The sequence below is a fragment of the Pipistrellus hanaki genome (assembly GCF_964339955.1).
Source record: "Pipistrellus hanaki genome assembly, chromosome: 18".
In the NCBI taxonomy this organism is placed as follows: Eukaryota; Metazoa; Chordata; class Mammalia; order Chiroptera; family Vespertilionidae; genus Pipistrellus; species Pipistrellus hanaki.
Genome location: NC_140520.1, coordinates 33317035 through 33332234, shown reverse-complemented (window position 1 = coordinate 33332234; position 15200 = coordinate 33317035). Strand labels below are relative to the sequence as shown.

The 15200-nt window shown below is 41.0% G+C and overlaps 3 protein-coding genes across 10 annotated transcripts in view; all 3 read left to right on the top strand.

Moving 5' to 3' along the window:
* Window positions 1-2412: 2412 nt before the first annotated feature.
* Window positions 2413-12854, top strand: ZBED6 (zinc finger BED-type containing 6; the record flags this gene model as incomplete). The annotated part of the gene is made up of 2 exons (XM_084866539.1): window positions 2413-2551; window positions 10024-12854. The coding sequence occupies 2 exons, from the start codon at window positions 2413-2415 to the stop codon at window positions 12852-12854; spliced, it is 2970 nt and encodes a 989-aa protein (XP_084722665.1).
* Window positions 8013-15200, top strand: part of ZC3H11A (zinc finger CCCH-type containing 11A) — a 31909-nt gene continuing 24721 nt past the window's right edge. Inside the window, exons 1-3 of one of the 8 annotated variants that reach the window (XM_084865768.1) lie at window positions 8013-8181; window positions 8684-8748; window positions 13999-14052. The gene's annotated coding sequence lies outside the window, so the exon portion shown is untranslated. Of the gene's footprint in view, window positions 8182-8683; window positions 8749-8867; window positions 8885-13998; window positions 14064-15200 lie in introns of those variants that run through there. The other 7 variants (XM_084865769.1, XM_084865766.1, XM_084865767.1 and 4 more) reach the window with 7 other exon arrangements.
* LOC311612662 (uncharacterized protein) lies at window positions 14389-14780 on the top strand. Its single transcript, XM_084865774.1, has one exon. It carries the CDS (start codon window positions 14536-14538, stop codon window positions 14632-14634), a length of 99 nt encoding a protein of 32 aa, XP_084721900.1. The 5' UTR covers window positions 14389-14535; the 3' UTR covers window positions 14635-14780.

The window sequence follows — 15200 nt, the reverse complement described above, 5'->3', positions numbered from 1 at the left end:
AACATCAGCCTTTGGACTGACGGGTCCCAAGTTCAATTCCAGTGAAGGGCACATACCATGGTTGCAGGTTCAATTCCTGGGCCCCCATCGGTGTGTGTGTAGGAGGCAACCAATCAATGTGTCTCTCTTATATCAGTGTTCCACTCTCTCTCTGTCTCTCCCCGTTCTCTCAAAATCAATGCAGAAATATCCTCTGGTGAGGATTAACAACAACAAAAAATCAAGTCACTTTAACATAACAAAAGGTGCCTTTGTCATTCTCATCACTTAGACAATTCCAAGTATTTTAGGAGCAAACTCCAAATATATACTTATTATAAATCACAGTGTCACATGAGTAAAAACTGATATTTTGTGCAGTCTTTCCACTGTTTTGGTAAGAATAAAATACAATTAATACAATTCATTTGTGTCATTCATGGTAGTTACAGTCTAGAAAGTCACAATAAACACTAAATTAATGAACACACTGACCCACACTGCTCCTAAGGTTCGTCTGAACTTCGGGTCACGTTTTCATTAACTGATCAATACATAACCTTGTTTTATGTGTAGTTTCTGTTTAAAGACACCTTATTTAACATACACAGTGGACTCATTAGCATTGGCACTCACTATGTTATAATACCTGCCTGAATGAGGCTTAGTTAGCACATTCTCTCCACCCTTATTGCCCTTTGAACACTAGACAGCACTTCGGCCCTACATTTGGAGATCATCTAAAACAATGAAATTACCAACAAAAAGACAAAAATGGAGGCGGGAGGGAACTGCCGCTAACGAGACTGCAAAAAAAGACACTTGTTTACAGTTGGAGAGCTGAAATGAGAAAGCAGAATTTTTCCCTGTTCAGTCTCAGGTGCGGGAACGTGCATGTGCCCATTGAAAATGTTCCCGCTCTGCACCTGGGTGTGTCCCTGAATGACCAAGAGTGCTCAGAGTATTGATCTTGAGGTTACAAAATGAATTTTAGCAAGTAGGTAAATTTGCAAACACAGAATCTACAAATAAGGATCGACTGTATGAATGTACCCGCTACAAAATAAATATTGTGTCGTTTTGGTGGTTCTACAAATGAGTTAAATGCTGATATATTTGCATCTAAACTGGCATTGCGCAAGATAAAGATGAATGGTAAAATGCATGTTGATAAATTAAAATTCTAACTGTTCTGTATTTAGAATGGCATTAAATAGTAAGGGATGCCATGAGACATTAAGAAGAAAGGGAAAAGCTTTTATCCTGGATACTAATCACACTGCAAAGACTTTGTTACCGTGTAAGGTAACATATTCACAGGTTCCAGGGATTAAGACATGAAGATATGGGGGGGGGGTTATTTTGTCTCCCACAAATATATAACAGATTGCTATCTCTGATGATAGTTGACTCAAGCTTGTAAGAATCAGAGGAGGGGCGCTCAGAGGGGCCAATCGAAAGCTCACGTCTAGTCACCCCGGCAACAGCTCCTCCCATTCCCCACCCACAGGAAATAGGTCCCGGCATCCCACCGCCCGGGATGGGCAAACTGAGAGCCAGCGAGTTTCGGGCCCGTTTGGACTTTCACACTCAGAGAGGACAGCAAAGGCGGCAGCAACGGAACCTGCCACGCCGTGGTCTAGGCATCCAGGTTAAGTTGTTAAGGATCCTGACAACTTTACTATAATGCAATGGCTTGGATGCGAAGCCACTAGAACACCTATGGGGACGCCGGGGAGTCTTATTTCTTTTCTTTTTTTTTTTTTTTTTTTTAAAAATATATATATCTTATTGATTTTTTTTTATAGAGAGGAAGAGAGAAGCTTGGGTGCGTATCCACCAGAACGCCTATGGGGACGCCGGGGAGTCTTATTTATTTTCTTCTTTTTTAAAAATATATATATTCTATTGATTTTTTATAGAGAGGAAGAGAGAGAGAGTTAGAAACCTCGAGGAGAGAGAATCATCCATCAACCGCCTCTTGCACACACCCCCACTGGATACATGCCCTCCACCGGAATCGAACCCAGGACCTCTCAGTCCACAGGCCGATGCTCTATCTTGGCTCAGTGGATAGAGCGCTCATGCGGAGAAAGGTGGGCCTCCTCGGCCCTCTGTGACCATCACTTGGCCTCCCAGGACTCCCGCTGAGGCTATTCCCATCCTCCGAGGGCTGGGCAGCATCCTCAGGACCGCACAGGCGGAGGCCGCGCTGGGACCCCAGAGGAGGAGGGAGACCGGCTCCGGATGATGGGGTGGAGGACGGCCTGAGCCACACCGGGGTCACGGAAGAGCTCCGCCTGTGTTTTGCGGAGCCCGAGAGGCACAGGGAAGAGCCGCGGTGACGGCGGCGGCTGGACGCGCAGTGCCAGGAGGACCACGTGAAGCCGACCGTGACCTGGGTTACCAGGCGCGCCGCTCCAAGATGCGCAGATGGACCTCCATCCGAGAGCCTCCGAGAGCCCCCGCGAGCCGCGCCGGGCCCGGAGGAAGCGCTTGTCCTGGGGCTGTGCCGCCGAGATCCCGGCCGTGGAGGCAGCCGTGCAGCTGAGCTCTGACAAGCACTTTGACGGCAAGCTACGCCAATACTGGCCGGTCTTTCGCTGCGGTGCTGAGTCCTGGGTTCCCAGCTACCATGCCCTTCCTCTGGGATTTGCACCTTCATCTGCTTCTATGCATTTTCTCAGGGAAAGGGGACTTTGTCCTGAGAAATCAGCATGTTCACCAAAGTGCCGGTGGGCTGGGGTGGGGAGGACGAGGTAATGTAATATGTCAGCCGTTTTTATGCAGCAGGGTGTGCACTGTTGCCTGCCTGAGAGATTTTCCTTTGACATAAAGTGATCATTTCATATGCATTAAAAAAAAAAAGTCAAAGAACTAAAAAGATATGTGCACACACAGGCACACACAAACATCTGGGTTTCAAAAGAAGAAGAATGCTGCTAGGCCTGACACATTTGCTGGTTTCCTGGTACACTGATTTAGATTGCGTACCAGATACGGTATTAATTTAAGGGAGTCCCAGCAAACATCAAAGTAGAACACAGGGCCAAAACCGGTTTGGTTCAGTGGCTAGAGCTTCGGCCTGCGGACTGAAGGGTCCCAGGTTAGGTTCTGGTCAAGGGCATGTACCTTGGTTGCAGGCACATCCCAGTAGGGAGTGTGCAGGAGGCAGCTGATCTGATGTTTCTCTCTCATCACTGTTTCTAGCTCTCTATCCTTCTCCCTTCCTTTCTGTAAAAAATAAATAAAATGTATTTTTTAAAAATATAGTCTTATAGGAGATCCCTTGTAGGTAACTAACTGCTTTTCTCTTGCTGCTTTTAAGATTCTCTCTTTGTCTTTAACCATTGGTATTTTAATTATCATGTGTCTTGGTATGGGTTCATCTTGTTTGGGATGAACCCATATCTGTACTTCCTGGACTTGTATGTCTATTTCCTTCACCAAATTAGGGAAGTTTTCTGTCATTTTTTCAAATAGGTTTTCAATTTCTTGCTCTCTCTTTTCGCCTTCCAACACCCCCATGATGTGAATATTGGTATGCATGAAATTGTCCCAGAGGCTCCTTAAACTATCCTCATTTTTTTTTTAATTTTTTTTTTTCTGTTCTGAATGGGTGTTTTCTGCTTCCTTATCTTTCAAACCTCTGATTGGATCCTCTGCTTCATCTACTTCATTGTTGATTCCATGTAATATATTCTTCTTTCCATTTCATATATCTTCCATTTCTAACTGGTTCCTTTTTATGTTACCTAGTTCTGATTTTATGTTCCCTATCTGTTGAAGTTCTCACTAAGCTAATCTACTCTTCCCCTAAGTTCATTGAGCATCCTTATAAGCAGTGTTTTGAACTTTTTATCTAGTAGATTGCTTGTCTCCATTTTGTTTAGAGTTCTGCTGTGTTCTTTCATTTGGGTCATGTTTCTTTGTCTCCTCATTTGGCAGCCTCCCTATGTTTGTTTCTGTGTATTAGGTAGAGCTGCTATATCTCACTGGCTTGATAGAGTGGCCTTATGAAGTAAGTATTCTGTAGGGCCCAGTGGCACAGCCTTCCTGATTACCCAAGCTAGGCACTCAAGGTGCATACCGCCATGTGGGCTGTGTACACCCTCTGGTTGTAGTTGAGCCTTTATTGTTGTTGTTACATCAATGGGAGGTATTTACCCTCAGGCCGATCAGCTACAAGGACTGGCTAAGATAGAATTTTGTCCTTGAACCATGGAAGGAATAGTTTAAAGAAATAGAATATGGTGAATAAGTGCCAATGATTGCATCGTGATTTGGAGTTGGGCAGATCTGGGTGTGAATGCTGACTTTGCCACTTACAACAATGACATCTTGGACACATCACTAGAACTTTGTAATAATTTCTAAAAAAAGATCAATAATATTATCTAATAGAGTTATTGTAAGGATTCCATTGGATATTTTATTATGTGCCAGCACAGAAACCTGGCACATACCCGTAATAAAGTATCAATAAATGCTTGTTAATAAGAGGGAAATATGTGCTAAAAAGGATCCATCTAACTTAAAACTAATGCCTCTACTAACATAATTTTAGAGAAGCCATGAGATATAATTCCAAATGAAATATATTGAAGAGTTCCTGAGAGGTGGGAAAATAGTCAAGGAACTTGGCAATGAAGATAAGTTGGGAAATTAGATGTGCCAGAGGGAAATAAGAAATTGAGGGTAATGCTCCCCCACCCAACTTTTTAAAAAATCAATTATGTTACTAGGCTTTGGGAAATAATCTGAGAGAAAGTTAAAACTACAAGAGACAAAGGGGATAATGGGTAGATCAAGAAGAGACCACTCTTTGCTGTTTCCATTGACTCTTCACTATGGTCACTCCTGCCCATCACTACCTCTAGTTCAGCCTTTCCGAAACAACTTTGCAAATATCACATCCTCTACTTTTTTCTTCCTGTTTCAAAGCCTTCAATAGGAATTCCTATTGTCCCTAGAACATTATTCGAATGCCTTCCCAATATTCAAGGCCCTCCATAATCTTGCTCCAACCTACTTTTACAAAGTTTACTCTTTCCATAAACTGTGGACTTTTCTCTCATTAAATTTCTCTCCTTACTATGTTAGGGGCCTCCCTAACATAGCTTCTTGCCTTGTCTTCACCTACCCTTCCACCTCTGTCCTACTTAATGTCAGTTTAAGTCTCCCTCCCTTCAAAAAGCATTTCCTGAAACTGTGCTTACCAATGACTGCCTCTTCCTTTCTAACTCTCCTGGACCTAAAGTGGAAGTTGTAAACCAGCCTATAAAGTGACTTTTTTTTTTTTTACTTTGTTTTGAGTGAGCTTCCAAATGTACAAATCAGAAATTTTCACATTTAAAAAACTGAATTTCCAGCTTCTCTTGAAAAAATTGGAAATATATTAACACTGGTTCTATATTCCCTCCTGGCAAGAATGAGTTGAAGTTGAGTGGTAACAGCTGGCTCTTTTAAGCTAGGGCATGCACTCAAGTTTTATTCTTATACCTGGCTCACCATACTTACCATGTATACAGGTGCCTGGCTTGTGTAAGCATTTGTTAGTAACGCCAGGTCCAAACTATGGATGAACACTTGGTGTACACTAGCTGATAGTTATTTATCTTTATATTTATCATGTCTTTCAGAAAAGTTCCACTTATCATACCTACTTGGGATCCTCACAATGCCTAGCAACAATACCTAAACATAGGAGACTACTTAGTGTCAGGTAAATGATGATGTTGATAATGAAAACTTAGTCTGCCTTTTCTTAACTAACCCATCACCTAACAAAACTACAGTTCTGTATGAGGAAATTAAACAGCCTAAGAAAGCATTGACAGTAGAGAGGCAGTTCTAGGAAGGTTGACTTGAGAGATAGCAGCTAGATTAAGAAGTTTGAAATTTATCCATTGTGGTTAGTAGGTATTTGTGTCTCTCATCCAAAGCTTCTTGCTGGAAGAATCTGTTGGTCCCTATTTTCTCACTCATGTAGGACAGCTGAGACCAAAGGGCAGAAAGAAAAAGCGAAAGGATGATGGATAGTGGTGATGGACACTAAGTTGGAGGATGGACTATTTGTATGGAAGTTATTTTTTCACTCTATTTTCTAATGTGAAAAGGTACAAACCGAGGCTACTCCAAACCTGTGGGATCCACAGAGTTGACTAGAGTTTCAAGGAAAAGGATAGGTCAGGATTGGAATCCAGATCATATGACTCCACAGTCAGTCAACACAAAGAGAGGCGGATTTACAATGAAGCTAATGGAGCTTAACTTCTAGGGCCCGTTTCTTATAGAAGCCTTCTTTGATACTCTGGGCAGGACTACTATAGTAATGTGTTCATGTGGTCATTATAAAATTTGCAAAAGTAAGGTCTTTTAATAGAAAATGCTTAAAAGACATGTGTTTTCTTATTTGTTTTGTATTGTTTTTTCACACAGACTCTAATAACTTCCCTTTGTTGGGCATTTAAAAAATATATATTTTTTATTGATTTTTTACAGAGAGGAAGGGAGAGAGATAGAGAGTTAGAAACATTGATGAGAGAGAAACATCGATTAGCTGCCTTCTGCACAACCCCCACTGGGGATGTGCCCGAAACCTTGACCAGAATCAAACCTGGGACCTTTCAGTCCGCAGGCTGATGCTCTATCCACTGAGCCAAATCGGTTTCGGCTGTTGGGTATTTTTGAGATCTGGCTAAGAGAAAGATGAGTTGGGGTACAATTATTTTGGGTTATATTTATATGATTTACAGTCATTTTTACGAGAGTTGCTATTGCTAGACAGGCAAGGATAAAAATGGCTTTCAAAAATACCCCTGTTACCTACTGGGTGGACTCATCTGGCATTATGACCCAAAGCTGTAGGGCCAGAGGTCATACCTTGATATAAGTGGCATGTAGATTGTGGAACTTGCTTATTAGGTCTGGTTGACATGGCAACCACAGAGTATTAAGGCTCTGAGTCTAGGATTGTAATGTTGTGACTTCTTACTTTGGAAGAAGATAAAAGCCCGAGCGTGAGGAGACTCAGGACCCAGTTGTGGGCTGGCTGGACTCCTTCACCAAGTTGGTATCTGGCAGAAGCAGCCCAGGAGGAAATAAAAGGTGCCTGAATCCCATCTGCTTTACCATCAAGTGTATCCTTTCTTAGTAGCATAACTGTGTCCTCTGGAATTCAGTAAATGTAGCCACCTAAGCAAGTTCTGCTGAGCCTCTAACCCAGGAAGCATTTTAGGCGCCTAATTTACCAGTAATATATTTAAGTATATTTTAAGACTATAAAAAAAGAGAAAATATATGCTAAATTAATGAGATTATTTCCCAGGAATGAGATTAATAGACTTAAGCTTTCTAATCCATTTATCTGTATTATTTACATTTTAAAAAACACACTCATATGTATTACTTTTATAACTGGAGGAAAAAAAGGTAAAAACATCCAAATGGGAAAATACAAGGTAATGTCAATAATTGAGGAGGCCAACGCTGATGTTCTTCCTTCTCCTCCCCAAACCCTCATGAGTTTTTTAGGGACTATGACATGTTTTTCCAATACAAAAAATTTATTTTTTATTAGAAAAAAAAAACAAAAACCTAATTTCACTTCTTCAAATAAAAAAATAAATGCACAAATCCTTTAAGATTGCATGGGGAAAATAATTTATTTCTAAATTAGATGTCTACACAGCTGGGACCATTTACTATTCATTAAGCAAAAGTTTTTTTGTGTGAGAAAAAAACTGAGCGCCTACTGTCTGGTAGACACAGTTCTCGCTTAGTGCCTCATTTGATTTAAAACAAAACAGAAACCGTTTTTATTGTTTTGTTTTTTTAAATCAAAGACGGTTTCAATAAATCCGTTAACTATAAAACGCGTTCACGGGAAAGGAAGGGCCTGCCTGGCCTGCCGCCCCTGTCACGTGGCCCCGAGGCGGGGTCGCCGTCTTACGTGCTGCCTCATAGAGGAACTACATCTCCCAGAATCCTCGCGGTTGCGTCGCGCTGGCACTTTTAACCGCCCGGTCTCCGAGCGGAGCCTGTAGCCGGGCGCCATCTTTGACGCTGGCAGTCTTGGATTTCTTGCTGGTGTTGCTGCCGTGAGGACGGCGGAGGGCAGCGGCTAAGAGAGAAGAAAGACGTGGCAGTGAGCGGAGGTCGGGGATAGTGCCCTCGGTTCGGTAAAGTTTCTGTTCTCCGGTAACTAAACCCGTTTTTTTTGACTCCCGGGTGGCTCGGGGCAGGGGAGGTTGGGGTGAGGGCGAGGGGAGTGGCCGCGGCCTCCCCTCGCCCCTGGGTCGCGGCCTAGTTAGTCCGGGAAGTCATAGCGGGTCCTTCGGCCCCCGCCGTGTAACGACAGCATCCCCCTGCCCCCACGCCGGCCGCTGCCCTCACCGGGCGGGCGGGGAGCCCCCGGACCCCTTCTGTGCGCAGCCAGCCCACCTCACCCCACCTCCATCCCCACCGCGCCGGCTCCCTTCCCGGGCGGCCTCCCTCCCCTCCCCCACTTCCGGTGCTGGCGAAATCCGGAGCCCAGAGCAGCTCCTGAGAGCAGCCCCCTTGTTCCTCCACTCCCGGAGCAAGTTTGACTTTAGGGGGGGTAGGGGGGGCCCCCATCATTTCCCTAGTTCAACGGACCCCCCACTGCTTAAATGAACCTGAGTGCCAGGAGCTGAATTTACCTACTCTCATTCCTCTCCAGGGTCTCACACTACTTTGGAGGTTTTTCTCAAACTCCACATACAGAAAGCCACCGACCTTATTCCGGTATCCGCCACCCCTTCCTTATCTTTAATTATACTCCCGCCCCCCCAGCCCTCAGCATCGGAGTCAAGAGCTACAGGGACACTTCAGTTCTCCTTGTAGGATTGATGAAGAACGCCCCCTAAGCTCCCATAAATCGGTGCGGATTCCTCTTGGGGGAAGGCCCATGTTATTGGCATCTCACAGGCCTTGGTTCTGGACGTTGAGAAGGAGGCTGTGGATATAGTTGATAGCGATGCTTTTTAGGGTAAATGTGTGTAGGTATTGGGGGGGAAAGGGAGGGGTCAACCGAGAAGGAATGGAAGTAGTGTAAAGCTCGTTTTAGTGTTTGTTGCTCATGTAGAGTCCAATCTATGAGTTACTCGTTTACAGGCCAGAAAGCTTCTGCAGTCTAAAAGTGTCTGAAAACTAAACTTGGATTAATTGTAAATAATTGAAAATACATTTTGTGACCTTGATTTTTAATTTTACCCACAAAGCATTTTATTTTAGCCACCCACATTTAAAAAAAAAAATTGTATTACTTTTCATTCAAGCTGAGAGGGGTCAACTAGCATTTGTTGTTAATGACCAGTATGTGGAGTCTGATTTACCATTTCAGAATTGACTTTTTGGGTTGTATTGACAAATCAGTCCTAAATGTCAATGTTGAATGATGCACTATGTTTTTGTTTAAATTAAACTTCCTGAAAATAATTCATTTCAGGATTAATGGAAACTGATGTTGCTATTGTGTGAAGCTTCATAAAAACACATTTCTAAAGGTGAAAGCATTTTAAGCAGATAGAGTTCTTGATGAAGCAGAAAGAACATGGGCCTGGGATTTGGAAACCTTGGCTTCTAGCTGCTACTGACCAACTTTATGACTCTGGGAAAGTGGGCCTCAGTTCTTTTTTCTATAACATGAGTGGATTGGACAATTTGAATCCAGAACTCAGAAAGTTGGAAGGGATCTTAAAGCCCTTTGAGAAAGAGTTTGGGAATGTTCTCCATCGCTGTCACTTTTCCTCCAAAAATAACCTGGCATGGAAGTCATGGGTCCAAAGGGAATTTGATTCCCCATAGAAATTGGAGAACAGGTAATGCAAGTAGAGAGGAACAGCTGTATTTCTTGAGTAATAAACCCACCAACAGATTCTGGTACGAATTTTGGCGGCATAAAGAGAATGAATGTATGTACCCTAAGTGTACCAGTTTCCTCGCTCTCTGCTGGCGGAAGATGCAGCACGTTCAGTAGTGCTGGAATTCTGGGATGTGTTCCTATTCTTTCTAATACAGATAAAGAAGATGTGGTAGAGAGAAAGATGGTGGCAGAAGGAATGGATAGAGAGGCAAAATTGCCTACTAAAAAGAAAAGAAAGAAGGGCTTGCGAATAAAGGGGAAAAGGCGTCGAAAGAAACTAATTCTTGTGAAAAAATTTAGTAAGGATTTGGGGTCTGGGAGGCCTGTTGCAGATCCCCCTGCTTTGTTAGCTTCCAGTACTCCTGAGCGGGATGAAGAAAGTCTTTTTGAGAGCAATATAGAAAAACAGATCTACCTACCTAGTACTAGAGCCAAGACCTCCATTGTATGGCACTTCTTCCACGTGGACCCCCAGTACACCTGGCGGGCCATCTGTAACCTCTGTGAAAAAAGTGTTAGCAGGGGTAAACCAGGCAGCCATCTTGGGACATCTACTCTTCAAAGACATCTACAGGCAAGGCATTCCCCTCACTGGACGAGGGCCAACAAATTTGGAGTCACTAGTGGGGAGGAGGACTTTACTTTGGATGTAACTTTATCTCCCTCTTCTGCTGGAAGCAGTGGAAGCTTTGACTATATTCCTACTGATCCATTAAATGATAATAGAATGGGTAAGAAACGGGATAAATCACTATCTGATGCCCTGAGGGCGGAAAGGGGGAGATTTCTCATCAAAAGTAACCTTGTCAAGCATGCCTTAATTCCTGGAACGAGAGCCAAGACATCTGCAGTTTGGAATTTTTTTTATACTGATCCTCAGCACATCTCAAGAGCTGTGTGTAATATATGTAAAAGAAGTGTGAGCCGTGGTAGGCCAGGTTCTCACTTAGGAACTTCAACACTGCAACGACACTTGCAGGCCACACATCCCATCCATTGGGCTGTTGCCAACAAAGACAGTGGTGTGCTTGGAAATGGATTAGATGAGACTGAGACAGACAGAAATCTCTTGAGTGATACTTCACATGGAGAGAAGTCTACAGGCAGCCAAGATTTAACAGCTGAGGACCTTAGTGACTCTGATTCAGATGGACCTCCTGTGTTAGAGATGGAAAATAGGATATCTGAGAGTCCTATTCCTGTTGCAGAGCAAGATACTCTGATGCATGCCCACGAGAGAGAAACAACATATTGTGAAAATGCAGCCTCCAGTCAAGTAAGTCAGGCGATTATTCAAATGATTGTGGAAGATATGCATCCTTACAGCTACTTCTCAACCCCAGCCTTTCAGAGGTTCATGCAGATTGTGGCCCCTGATTATAGGTTACCATCTGAGACTTACTTCTTCACTAAGGCTGTACCTCAGTTATATGATTGGGCCAGAGAAAAAATTTTCTTAACTTTGGAGAATGTTCAAAGCCAAAAGATCCACCTGACTGTGGACATATGGACCCATGACCCGTCCACTGATTATTTTATTGTGACTGTACACTGGGTCTCCTTGGACACTGTACCTTCTTCCAGTAATGGCTGGATCCCCAATTTTAGAAAATGGGCAGTGCTTTGTGTAACAGGTTTGGCCAAAGACTGTTTGGTAACCAACATTTTACAAGAATTAAATGACCAGATAGGTCTGTGGCTTTCTCCTAATTTCCTCATTCCTGGCTTCATTGTTTCTGACAATTCCTCTAATGTGGTACATGCAATCAAAGAGGGTGGCTTTACCCACGTGCCATGCTTCCTGCATTGTTTAAATGTAGTCATTCAGGATTTCTTCTGTGAGCACAAAAGCATTGAGAACATGTTAGTGGCTGCTAGGAAAACCTGTCATCATTTTAGTCATTCAGTCAAGGCTCGTCAGATACTGCAAGAGTTCCAGAATGATCGCCAACTTCCGTGGAAGAATTTGAAGCAGGATGAACCTGGCCACTGGGTTTCTACCTTTTACATGTTAAAATGGCTCTTGGAGCATTGCTATTCAGTTCACCACAGTCTTGGTAGAGCCAGTGGAGTTGTACTCACCTCCCTTCAGTGGACCCTAATGACTTACGTTTGTGATATTCTTAAACCGTTTGAGGAGGCCACCCAGAAAATCAGTGTGAAGACCACAGGATTGAATCAGGTGCTACCAACAGTCCATCATCTACACTTTTCCCTGCAGAAACTCAGAGAAGATTTTCAAGTCAGAGGTATTACACAGGCCCTCAATCTGGTGGACAGTTTATCTCTGAAACTTGAAACTGACGCCCTACTAAGTGCCATGCTCAAATCTAAGCCCTGTATCTTGGCTGCTTTGTTAGATCCTTGCTTTAAAAATAGTTTGGAAGACTTTTTCCCTCACGGTGCTGATTTAGAAATGTATAAGCAGATCCTTGCAGAAGAAGTTTGTAATTATATGGAATCTTCACCAGAGGTCTGCCATATTGCAACTTCGGAAGCTTCTGGTCCCTCAACTATAGTACAAACGGACTCATTTACTTCATCTACAGGAGAAGGCACCTCCAGTTCAGGGTCTGTTGGTAGTTCAGCTGCAGATACTGTTGGCATTGGAGGCAAAAGCTTCATGTTTCCATCTGCTGTAGCAGTAGTGGATGAATACTTCAAAGAAAAGTATTCAGAGATCTCAGGTGGTGATGATCCTTTGATTTACTGGCAGAGGAAGGTGAGCGAATGGCCGGCTTTGACCCAAGTTGCCATTCAGTATCTAAGCTGCCCTATGTGTAGTTGGCAATCTGAATGTATCTTTACTGCAAATAGCCACTTTCATCCAAAGCAGACCATGAGCCTGGACTTTGACAATATAGAACAGCTGATGTTTCTGAAAATGAACTTGAAAAATGTTAAATATGATTATTCTACATTGGTTCTGAGCTGGGATCCTGAAAATGAAGTTGTTCAAAGCAGTGAAAAAGAAATATTATCTTAATTTTCCTTTCTCCATTTAAAATGGACAACTTCTTGCTTTGTTACTGTATTCTAATTGCTATAGTTGTTACATATTGTTAACTAATTATTCTTTATACATGAATCTGGGGGAACCTGAAAACACAAAAAGGACTGAAAATTTCTCAGAGGTAACGTTGGCAAAGTGAAGATTAACTTTAATGATTTTACAGTACTAATTCAATGTGGCTGTCACATGAAATTTTGTTTATATCAGTTGAAATATATTTTTTAACTTAAAAAATATAGTGCAGCATTGAAAGGCCTTGTGCTATTTCTTACTGGTAAACTGAACCTAGTAATTGGTTTTGAACAAAAATCTCTCCCAACATGAAAAGTTGATTACTCTAAGACCAATGATAATGAAAAAACAACAACAATACATACTAAGCTGGTATTCCTACCCCTCACCCCCATTTTTCTATTTCTTTTAAAACCCTGAATCATACTTAAAGCGTGGCAGAAACAAAACTCACAAAATTGTTTTATATTTTGAAATTTCTAATTGCCTCCTCATACTGGTCAGCTTTATAATTTCAGCTTAATGAGTTTACCCTTTAAGGATTGGATCTATATAAAAGGGAAACATTACAATTAGGAAAAATTACTTTTAATCTTTGAATTTCCTTTTTTAACCTTTTTTAAAATAGTGTGATTGGATAGGTACTTTTGCATAGGTACTTTTGCCTAATTATGGGTAAATGACATAGTAAACGTTTTACAAAATTTAAAAAAGATTGCATGGGAATTAAAATCTAAGTCCCTTACATGAGCATACTTTGACAATCCTAGTATCCATTTTCCAAAGACAGTTTTTCTGATATTAAGTTATCTTAAGTACTTTTTAATGTATACAGAATTCTTCATAACTATGTATTCTTAACTATGAAATTGTTTTGGCATCAATTCTTAACTAAAAATAAGCAATTAATATTCTCATGTGTTAGGAATCATTTCCTCATTGGTAAAATGAGAGAATGAATCTCAGTGATTTTTAAGGTTCCTTTCCACTCTGTTTTATAATTGATTGGGAGGCCAGAAAATTATGACTTTTAATAAAAGTCTATTAAAATTTTTAGACTGAATAACTAATGTAAGATCCCAATTTTTCCTTTTTTTCATTTTAGATTTGGGGATATTCCCTGCCCAAAAATTTCCTGGAAAATTGACTAGTATTAAGTGTGAGTAAAAGGTGTCCACTTTTTTTTTTTAAGTTTTTATTTTAGTTTTGTCTTGGATAGTATTTGGCAAGATTTAGCCTAGAAATAATGTAGTATCTATTACATGAAAATCAAAATTGCTTTGTTACTGGGCTGGTTTCAAAATTTAGGATTCATTTCTATGTATCAAATCGTTTTTTGGTGGGGTTTTTGTTTTGTTTTTTGTTTTTTGGCCTTTTTTCTTTTAATTCTTAAATGGTAAATGTACCATTGTGGAATGAAATTTCAACTTCAAAAGTTTACCCTTTTATTAACTAGAGTAAATGGATAATTGCAACGTCTTTAGTTGTAGCCATCAGTAGTAAAGAATTTGAAATTAGGCTGCATAAGCAAGCCTTTGCAGGGCCAATATTGAATTTCATGCCAGTTGACACTGGTTGCTATAAAAGAAAAACAATCTTCCCTTAATAGAAGCTTTTTGTATTTTGACAGTGCCAGCTCAGTATGGCTATAATGCTGCTCTGCCTTCTACAGCTTGCTGCACCACTCTGTAGTTACTCTATAACTATACGTTTCTATCTTTTTTGGTTAAACACTCCCTGAAGATGAAAAAGATTATGATATACATGCATCCATATTATACACATTGACATATGTGTAAAGAATTCACTTCATCTTTATTTTGCCAGCTGGGCAAAATTTTGTGTAACATCTTCATGATACTTTGGTATAAGAGTAAGTTCACTACTTTTATAATGAATCCAAATCTAAAGGCTTTTGTAGTGTATTTTAAAAGGGAAAACTTACCCAAATGTTTTATTTCTACACATTTGTGTGTATGTGTGTGTGTGTATGTGTGTATAAGCCAGTTAGTATATATGTATATTATGTACATAAAACACTATATTTTTACATACAAGTGTGCTTTTATTATACAGATAATAAAGATGGGGGAAGGTTTCTGTTTTTTTCTTAATAGGTGAAGAAATCTTGAAGACCAGAAATTGGATCTTATTGAATTTTGATGTTCTTTTTTATTTTTTCTCTTTCTTTTTTTCTTTTTAAATTATATTGTTCGACTATGGAAGATGGATTTTTTTAAAAAAAATAATCCTTTGAATTCCAAGTTCATCTTTAAATGAACTTTTTTTGTTTGTTTTTTTGTTTTT